This window comes from Narcine bancroftii, chromosome 5 (genome assembly GCF_036971445.1).
Source record: "Narcine bancroftii isolate sNarBan1 chromosome 5, sNarBan1.hap1, whole genome shotgun sequence".
NCBI classification, from domain to species: Eukaryota; Metazoa; Chordata; class Chondrichthyes; order Torpediniformes; family Narcinidae; genus Narcine; species Narcine bancroftii.
In genome coordinates this window covers 216,827,829-216,838,444 of record NC_091473.1, presented here as the reverse complement: position 1 = coordinate 216,838,444, position 10,616 = coordinate 216,827,829, and the positions used below count along the sequence as shown (strand labels likewise).

The 10,616-nt window shown below is 42.3% G+C and overlaps 1 protein-coding gene and 1 non-coding gene across 2 annotated transcripts; both read left to right on the top strand.

Annotated features, from left to right (window-relative positions):
• The first annotated feature begins 3,414 nt into the window (after positions 1-3,414).
• LOC138765594 (U6 spliceosomal RNA) lies at positions 3,415-3,518 on the top strand. The gene has a single exon (XR_011358590.1). It is a non-coding gene; the product is annotated as a U6 spliceosomal RNA (small nuclear RNA).
• A 309-nt stretch (positions 3,519-3,827) lies between these two features.
• Positions 3,828-8,217, top strand: LOC138762915 (probable G-protein coupled receptor 139). The gene is made up of 2 exons (XM_069936424.1): positions 3,828-4,040; positions 7,061-8,217. The coding sequence occupies exons 1-2, from the start codon at positions 3,860-3,862 to the stop codon at positions 7,960-7,962; spliced, it is 1,083 nt and encodes a 360-aa protein (XP_069792525.1). The 5' UTR covers positions 3,828-3,859; the 3' UTR covers positions 7,963-8,217.
• The last annotated feature ends 2,399 nt before the right edge of the window (positions 8,218-10,616 follow it).

Below are 10,616 nucleotides of genomic sequence, written 5' to 3'. Positions count from 1 at the left end.
CAACGACAAAAGATCTATACTTAATCTATTCCGTTAGGTTTTATCCAAACAGGTGTATCCCGTTACACCTGTTACCCAATCCCCACACCACAATCGTAAGTCGTCACTTACCGGTGTCTTCCCGGGGATTGAACCGTCACCCTTCTCCTCTCCGTCTTGTCGTGTCACCCTGTCCGGATACCACTCGCTCAAGCCGCCCGAAGCGACGAGCAAGGGACTAGGAGCCGCTGAACTCAGCGGGGTGCACCGCCTCCAATGTCCCTCTTCTCGCCTCCCCTCACGGCCGGAGTGTAGATCCCAGACGAGCCCCCATTTGTCAGAAATAAAACTTCTCACACATGAGTCTCTTTAAAACTGATGACACGACAAGCTTTATTTACAAGTCTGCAGAGTTGGACTCAACTGGTTTCTCACCAGTTAAGCCCCGATACATACAGTGCATTGATTTTTATACCTTTATTATTTGCCCTTCCCCTTCTTATTAATACTGTTTTAATTGGTTAGTATTACAAAAACATTCTAAGTATAACTGCATTATTAATTATCACGTTCGTTACGTACGCTGTGAACTCTACATTCACTGAATTCTGTTTCTCACACTTCTTATCAATCCTTTGTCTCCTGCATGTCTCTCACTATGACCATGAAAAGATAGGTTTAAAAAAACATATTCAGCAGCTCCTTCTGTCCTTGACTGCTAGTAAACTCTCTGTCCATTCTGGCTTCCCTGTTTATGATTAATCATCACATTTTAACTTAAGTCTTTTTAACCTAAATTCTCTATATCACAATCCAAATTTAATATTTCTAACAGATTTTTAAAAGATATTTACATTTGACATTTTGTTCAGTCTATGGTTTCTGATTTTCCTCAAATCTCAAATACTAATATTCTTGATTTAATTTTTGAACATTTCTTTTTCATGATGGATTAATATCATATATTTATTATGATTTATTGGATTTAAGATAAGCCTGTTTGGCTGGGATTAAGAAAAATTGGGAACATAACATTTCTAGATGAAGACTGATACTCTACTCATCTTGATTAATGATTCTTCATTTTTTAAGTATACAAGCGTTCGCCTCCAGTGCTCCCGCAGCCTCAGGAGCCACACAGACTCCAGTCCAAGTCATCAGCAACTAGAGCTCCAGATCCAAACCTCCAATGCAATCAAGAAGCCTTAGGTGCCCATAAGCTCTTCTGGAGCCTTTCTTGCCCCCAGAACCCTTTTGGAACCCTGTTCCAATTCCTGGTTCCCATGAGCCAGTCTCCAGCAGATATCATTAAATGAACAGGTGTGAGATGTTTTATATTTCAAATGGAGAAAAAGCAACTTGATGGGAAATGTGGACAAAATATTCCAAGTAATTACCAGCGAGAATCTTTTGTAGAATCCGTTAGAATTAATATGCAGTCATATTTGGGGTTGAAAGAACGTCAGCAAATCGAAAACAAAGATAATTGATAAATCATGGAAAGATGTTCAGAGTTTCCGTTCAGGTATAAATAAACCTGTGTGAGATTTGGGGAAAGGAGGTCAGATTGGAGTAAAACAGCCGGTAAAACTTTACATCACATCTTCGTTGGTTGACTAATCCCATACTATTTCTCCTGTTTGTGTTATGTTCAGTTATAACGTCCACGTCGGGTTTTTAACAAGCTATGTCCGATATGTTTCTAAGTTGTTCTGTTCTCTGAGACTTGACCAGTTTTTTTCCCCACCCAGAAAGGGTTCCGGAAAGGATCCACGGCGGGCGTCACCAACACAGTGCCCGCAAGCACCAGGTCGCTTGCAGGGATAACATGAGTCACCCGAGGGCCTGTTCAAACAATGAGCTCCATCTAAAATTTTATTTAATTGTGTTGCTATTTTTGAATCACACTTGCATCGATGTAGATTTGAAAATGAAAATACCCGTATAAAAAAAAATTAAAAAATAAAAATTTTAATATACATAAACTCTGATCTCGTCTGGTTTAAAGGTCAGTATTGTGCGCATTACAACCCTCAGTGTTTGCTGAATAAGCTAGCAGGCGCTGTGAAGATGATGAGCTAAATGTGGTTTCTACTCCCAAAAATAGGGCAGAGAAAAGAAAGAAAATTTATCATTTTCACAGTGAATGGGAGGAAGAGTTATTTTTTTTACTACTGTGAAAGAAAACTGTGTGTGTCTCATTTACTGCGGCGACGGCAAAGTGGCACAATGTGGAGAGACACTTCAGTACGTGCTACAAAAGCTACCCTGCTTACTACCACCGGGCAGCACACTACGGGCAGAAAAAAGCCCGCGACTTAAAGGCACCTTTGGGCAAACAGCAGTCTTTTTTTTTCACAAGGCTGGTGAAAAACAACCGAAGCCTCATTCAAAGCTACACATTTTTTGATAAAGAAGAAGAAGAAGGGATTTTCAAATGGGGAGGTTTTCAAAGAAAATGTGTTTAAAGACGAGAAGAATGGAGCCGATGTCATATCCACTCTCTCTGATGTCCAACTGGGGCAAGTACGATGGTTAGAAGAGTTTCGGCTATGTCCGGAAACTTGGTATATGCACAGCAGCTATGAAGGTTGCCAGACTGTTTGGTTCAACCTATCTCTGTGAATCAGTCTTTTCTGATATGAACTTCATCAAGGACAAACACAGAACACGCCTCACTGATGCACATCTGCAAGACTCCCTCAGAGTTGCGGTGTCAAGTTACACCCCAGATTACAGTACTCTCATGAGTACTGGGATACCGAGATTACAGTATGCAAAGCCAGGCTTCCCACTAACAGACCAAAAAAAAAACAGATACCAGATGTTGTCAGGAGCAACATGGCAGTGCAAAAGCAAAATTAAATTCTTTAAGTTTTTATATTAAATTACCCATCTTTTAATGTCTATTTTTACTGACTCCAACAAATTCAAATATTGAAAAATTGTGACAAATGTGTTTGTAAAGTGTGGCAGATACGATGATTTTGATAAAAATGCTGCAGATTTGGTGATGAGTACAAAATGTGAAAAGATTTATTTAAAAATCTGAAAGTTGATTTTTGTTAAATCTTACATAATTGATAACTTGCTCAAACATGATTTGTTAAAAATTGTTAGAGGCTAGTAAAAATGGGAGATGATTTCCCATGAAATGTTGCAAAAGTGATCATTTGAAAATGAAACTGTTGCAGAGATTAATAGAAATATAGTGTTGTATGTTGAAACATATCTGTTTCCTACCTTGTTAAATCATTGTTAATAATTATTGTGAGGAGTCATTAACGTGATCAGTGCCTTCACATAGACGAATATTATTAATCATTAATAATAATATATAATTAAAGGTAAACCGTGCAACTTTGTTATTTCAGAAGAGAGAACTAAACTGGTAGCCCTTTGTATTACTTAGTATCCTTGAAGTATCTCGCAGTCGTGCTCGCTTCTGCAGCACATATACTAAAATTGGAACAATACAGGGATTAGCATGGCCCCTGCGCAAGGATGACACGCAAATTCATGAAGCGTTCCATATTTTAAAAAAAAGAAAAAAAAATGTAGCTCGCAGTTTCAAAAAGGTTGGTGACCCCTGATCTACAGTAAATTGAGTAGAAACGGGCATCCAGGTCCAAAACCTGGATTCCAGCCACTTTCCCACTTCTCCGATCATCGACCTGGATATAAAGGAGTTAACTGCATCCTTGTTGTGTTCTCGGTGTAATTAACGTCAGTCTCCGTGGAGTCAAATTTCATCACCAGTGACGTCCTCTCTTCTACTAATAATGGTTATTTTCAACGAGCATCAGCAGAGAGCCGTTCCTCCGCAGCAATGGAGAGCAGAGGGAGGATCCTGGGGACGACAGAGGAGGCTGCAACTGCAATGGATCTGAATCTGCGAACAGCCGTTTGGAGCCTGAGCGGAAAGAGGAAGAATGTCTTCTGGATGGCCCAATATATTTTGGCTTCTGATGACTGGCTCACATTAAACCTTCGGATCTACTATGCACTGCGAGCCTTTAAACTGATTTACTATCCCACCCTCGCCGTCGTCGCCGTTCCTGGTGAGTCTCTTTGTCAGATGAATGAATGTAATTAATCCTCTAACTAATTGATTTTCATGCCGTGAATTACCTCGTCCTTTCCACGTTATTGTTTCCTTTCCACGTTATTGTTTGCAGCGTGACTTCATGTAATAATGTGTACACGGTCACAACCGATAATGTGTCTCTATCCTATCCTGCCGTCAGAACTGAACAATGTAAACATGTTATAGGTCCTTCATTCTATATTATTCTATCAGCGTTCTTACCAGGTAAAGATCTGAAAATCCGTAGGTTGCTCACATGGCAGCTATATTTCTTTCTTTCAAGTCTTTTGAAGTCTCTCTCTAGATATTTCAATTTATTTGTTTCCATACAGCACAGTAACGCCCCTTTCGGCCGAGGCCGTGCTGCCCAATTTACCCTCATTTAACCCACACCCCGGCACGTTTTGAACGATGGGAGGAAAACGGAACTCCCGGAGATAGCCCAGGCAGACGCAGGGAGTACGTCCAAATTCCTGACGGCCAGCGCACAACTCGACTCACATCCCGATCGCTGGCGCTGTAAACCCGTTGCACTAACCGCTTCGCCAACGGTGCCCCCACCCCGTGTTAATCTTGTTGGAAAGCCCCGCTATTCATCATTCTCTGTGTCTCTCGCGATCAGAGAAGAGCGATATAATGCAAAATAACGAGAGACACAAGTTTTGTGTTGGGATGCTGATCTCTTCCTTTGGAAGGAATTTCATTCATCATCGATGTCAGAAGTACAAATTCTCACACATGAGTCTCTTTAAAGTTGGTGACACGACAAGCTTTATTTACAAGTCTGCAGAGTTGGACTCAACTGGCTTCTCGCCAAGTCAAGCCCCGATACATACAGTGCATTGATTTTTATACCTTTTTTGCTTGTCCTTCCCCTCCTCTTTAACACTGTTTTAATTGGTTAGTTTGTGCAAAATCATTCTAAGTACACTTGCATTTGTAATGATCATGTTAGTCAAGTGCACTACGAACTCTGCACACACTAAATTCTGTTTTTCACTCTTTTACCAATCTTTGGCTCCTACATGTCTCTTTGTGACCATGAAAGATCTCTGTTATAACATTGTCCAGCTAAACTTTTATGGTAAGCTCCCTGTCTATTCTGGCTTCCCCTTTTATGATTAATCATCACATTTTAACTTAAGCCCTTTTTAACCTAAATTCTCTATCTATAACAATCGAGACGCACTGTTTTGCGAAACCTGAAATGCAGGGAAATCGGTATCCCAGTACTCATGAGAGCAACATTCTTGGGTTTATTGTCATGTGATAGTGCATTTTTGCTTGTCGCAAGGCAGCGAAGAGTCAGTCACCATTATTGTAGTCATTAAAATAGAGAAGCAAAAGAGAATACCGTCAGAGCCACTGGGTGTCTGTGGATTCGCCTCCAGAGCTCTGCAGCAACCAAAGCCCCAGATCCAAACTTCCGGCACGATATGGTAGCTTTCAGAGCCTGAACTCTGTCAAAATCGACGGTCAATCTCATCAAATTACTTCGTGAAACATTGTACCCACTCTTTTGAATAGCGAAGCATAACAACGTTGGAAAGTTGTAGTGGGACTAGGTCACTGCATCTCTTCACTGTGTCCCACCATGAAGTGATCATGGAGGATATGAATCAAGCCACTTTATATTCTGTTCCAGACGCTCCTGTTCCTCAATGTTCCATTCACTCAAAAGTGTATCTCCTACTTTCACAAACATCAATGACCCAGTTCCCACAATCAATCGGTGTAGAGAATTCCAGAATTCGCGAGTGTATTTTTTGGACTGCCTCCAATTTCAGCGTATCCTTCCACCAACGAGGAGGGTAATAGTGTGCATGGTGTTCCAGCGATGGATGGAGCAGTATGCTGGACAACCCGAACACTATTTTCCAATTTCTCCAATTCCATTTATTTGTTTTCCCAACTGCTGCTTTCACCACCAGATGAACATGTGCGACCTGTGCAGGCCATTACCAAGATTCGATTCTACTTCCATCATTCGACGTTTGAAAATCATCAGGATTCAGATTCCTGGTGATAATGTGCCCGTCCACACAATTTCCCGACATTAAACTTCACAGAACATAGACCATTACAGCTCAGGAACACGTTAAACGACCACTCTGCTGCTCGTACAAGATATACACCTCTCTTCCCTCCCTATTCCTCTATCTATATGGAAGCGACTTCAAGGCTACTCGTTTGTCTGCTCCCAACACAACTGGGAGCCCGTTTGAGGCCCCTCCGCTCTGTGCAGCAGACATACTTCGAAAGTCGCCTTTAAATATTCCCCCAAACTTTACATTCAATAAATGTATTCCAAAATGGCATTTTTACCCTAGGAGAATAAATTTCTGATAATTTTATGAACTGTCTGTCATCAGCCGCTGATGTTTCAGAGAAAATAATCCAGGTTTCGGCGACCTGTCCTACCTCAAATCTTGTATTGGTCAATCTTTTCTGTTCTCTCCTGTAACAGGCAACATTACTTCCCTTTATCCAACCCTCAACCCCTCCCTGGTGAAGATACGCCTTCTTACCTCCATTCCGACTTGCGTGGCCACATTCAAGGATCCCTGAAGTCTCGAACATCACTTAATGACAAAAAAAACATCCTACCTGTCCTCGCTGAAGCCTCTCGATCCAAAGCCGCAGCACTTAAACGCGACCATTGCATTTGTTACCCTCCCAAGGTGCAGCTCTCAAATGGCCGCCCGCAAAACTTTTTCTCCACTTTTATCCGTCACTTGACCACTTTATAAAGAGACCCAACCGCCGCTTCTACAAGCTGCTGCTCCACTGATTTCACTTCCAAATGAAAACACGAATTGTAATTTCCTCTTTAATTTTATTGAATGATATTCCCAGTTTATCCCAATTAAACTGTGTTGCAGGTATTACAACGTTTGTGAATACGTGAATAATAAACGTACTTTAGTTCTCTGTAAATATTGCACAAAACCATTGCTTAACCTGCAATTTCCCCATTTCCCTCCCCACAAATAGTGAACACTGTGACCATTGTGATCCTGTCCCGGGGAAAATGCGGTCTTGCCAAAGGTGTCACTCGCTACCTGGTTGCCATGGCAGCCACGGATTTGATCGTCGTTTTCATGGACGTGATATTGAGGCAGATTCCAATTGCATATCGGGATTACTTTGGTTTCGTGCGGTCCATCCGCGTGTGTGATGTCCACGCCTTCCTGCTGTACACCGCCACCGACTGTTCTGTCTGGTTCACCGTCACCTTCACCTTCGATCGATTCGTCTCCATCTGTTGTCAGAAACTGAAGACTAACTATTGTACCGAGAGAACGGCGCTGGTGGTTCTGGGGACAGTGACCGCTCTCAGCTGTTTAAAGAACATTTTTTGGTGTTTCATGCTCACCTCGGAATATTCCCTCGCTTACGCCCGATGGTTTTGCATGCCGAGAGCCAGACTTCTGGAATCGCAATTCTGGGGATCGATTGAGCTTCTCCATTACATCCTCACCCCTGTAATCCCGTTCATCCTGGTTCTCCTGTTCAATGCTCTGACCATCAGACACGTGTTAGTGGCGAGTCGAGCCCGCAGGAGACTTCGGGCTCCCAGCAGTGGGGAAGGTGCCCATGATCCAGAAATGGCGAGTCGAAGAAAATCTCTTATTTTATTGCTGGTCATTTCCGGGAATTTCATCCTCTTGTGGGCACTGTTTATCCTTTATTACATCTGGAACCGAATGCGTTTTCTGGGATATGTGTCTGTGTTTCCACCTGCATCTCTGCGGGAGTTGTGTTTTATGATGCAGCTCCTGAGCTGTTGCACCAACACTGCTCTCTACGCCGTCACCCAGACCAGGTTCCGGGACCAGTTGAAGGACGTGGTGAAATCCCCTTTCATTCTCATTTCTGAACGCATCCATTGCTGAGAGAAATTGAGGAATCGGTGTCGATGCACCCTTCCCTCACTCTACAAACGATGTGGGTACACATTGGTCTATTGTGGGTTCTGTGCCTTATTAGCGCGTCATATCAAGCCAGGAAGTTCTCCTTGTTGGATCCTTATCACTTCATATAATAAATCATCACAAATAGATCCACGAAAAGAACAATTAAATTCAGCTCGAAGAATTGAATTAATTTCAACTCGTATGTCTCATGCTCAATTTGATTTCACACTCCATCTGGGATAAGCCTATAATTTTATAATTGCAGAATATTTATGAAATATAAGATCCAATTCTCAAACAGGAAATCATTTTCAAAGTAACATAAACATACATCATCACATCGTGTTCCTCAAGATAAAATCACATCACAAGTTCACAAGATAAAGGAACATTCGACCCATGAGTCTGTTCCACAACTCTACCTTGAACTAAACCATTTTCATATACAGTTCCAATTTCTGGCCTTTCCCCCATATCCCTTGATAACCCGATTAATTAGATACCTATCAATCTCCTCCTTAAACTCCCCCAAATGATCCTGCCTCCACAGCTGTGTGTGGCAACGAATTCCACAAATCCACGACCCTCTGGCTAAAGAAATTTCTCCTCATTTCTGTTTTAAATGTGTAACTTCTAATTCTAAGACTGAGGCCTCTTGTCCTGGACTCCCCCACCATGGGAAACGTCTACTCCATCCAATCCTTTCAGCATTCAAAATGTTTCTATGAGATCCCTCTCATTCTTCAGATACTCCAGTGAATACAGTCCAAGAGGTGATAAAGATTCCTGATATGTTATCCCTCCAACATCAGTACATTACTTCCAAGGGACCAGAACTGCACAGTGTACTCCAAATGAGGTCTCACCAGTGCCCCATAGAGCCTCATCAACACCTACTCTTATACACTATTCTTCTTGAAATGAATGCCAGCATAGCATTCGCTTTCTTTACTGCCAATCCAACCTTTAAGGTATTCTGCATGAAGACCCCCCTTCCCAAGTTCTGAATTTTGAATTTTCTCCCCACCTAAATAATAATCTGTTTATTTCCTCTTCCAAAATGTACAACCATACATTTCTCAACATTGTATCTCATCGACCATTTTTTTTGCCAACTTTCCTAAACTGTCCAAGTCTCTCTGCAACCTTTTGGTTCATTCAACATTGTGTAAGTAGAACCATGCTGGAATTAATTTGGGTCCTCAGTCTTTCTCAAAGATGATGGAAATGAATGGAGGAAACAAGGAGATCCTATATGAAATTATTATCAGTTTCATGTCATATACTATGTACAGTTTTCATATGCACTGAAATTCTTGGAGGTTGCAGCTGAATTGGTACTTCATTAAATAATCAACAACTGTAAAGCAAGTGAAAACCCAAAACAATAGTCAACTTACTCTAAGAAGATAAAATATATACCAAAAATAGATTATCTATTTTCAAAGTTGTTTGAGTGCAAAAATTTGAGTTGGCAATAGCGCAGACAATCCTTTTGTGGTCTTGGAGCAGTCCGTGATTAGTGCAATAAGGGGAGGAAAGAAACCGTTCTCGAAATCAGGAGTTACTGATTGTGCCGAAGGCAGGAGTGGGAAGAGGATGCAGCCCAAGAGATATGGACTGTTTATCTTGAGGCATTTGATCACATTAATGTGATCCATCACAGGTCTGAGCCTGTGATGGACCTGTCACTATGTCTTACCTTCTGGGCCTTCTGTGTTCCTGGGAAGTGGAAATCGCAAACCAGGCTGTGCTGTAAACCTGTCATATGGCACCTGTAGAAATTTGATAGAGTATTCCACAAAAATGCCAGATCTCCAGTTTTCTCAGAAATTTGAGGTACCTCAAAGATATAAATGAAACAATATGTAGTCTAATGCAATAACTCCTCAGATTAATATAAATTCTCATTAGTGTCATAATACCAGAACATAATTGGAGTCCAGAAATCCTACAACAAAGTAATTAATGTTCCTGAGTCACTCAAAGATAATGTTATTCTTTCAACAATTAGACTTCCTGAAGTGAATCAATATAATATCCTGTGGTGGCAGCTACACTGCTACTGAAATAACAGACAACCAGATGGGTTGAGTTCAGTGAGCAGAATTGATTTATTGCAGGCTGCCTGGCTGGCCTTATATTCGCAGCCCGGACCTGGCTGAGAACCGTGCTGGGGGCACTGATGTAACCAGGGCATCACGTGGGTCCCCAAGTGTGGGCTTCTGAGCCCGGTGCCGAGGTCAAATGGGAAACCCCCGACAGGGGTGCAAAGGAGCCCAACTGGACCCGGAGGTGAGGGAGTAGCTCATGCGGTGACCGCTGGGGGTTGTGAGGTGTGTTGACGAACTCACTGGGTAGTGCTAGCAGTGTGCCTTAGACCAGCTCGGCTGATGATGCCTGTAGATCTTCTTTGGGTGTCGAGTGGATGCCCAGGAGCACCCAAGGCAGTTCGTCCACCCAGTTGGGACCGGTGAGGCAGGCCTTAAGTGCCAACTTAAGGTGATGGTGTCATCACTCGACCAGCCCATTGGCCTGCGGGTGATAGGCCATGGTGTGGTGTAGCTCGATTTCTAGCCTGTTGATGAGCTGTGCCCAGAGCGCAGAGGTGAACTTGGTGCCCTGATTGCTGG

Bases quoted from the DNA above. Each gene is read 5' to 3' on its own strand.
- LOC138762915 (XM_069936424.1), top strand. From the start codon at position 3,860: ATGGATCTGAATCTGCGAACAGCCGTTTGGAGCCTGAGCGGAAAGAGG. The intron at 4,041-7,060 runs GTGAGTCTCTTT...CCCCACAAATAG, and splicing joins CGCCGTCGTCGCCGTTCCTG to TGAACACTGTGACCATTGTG.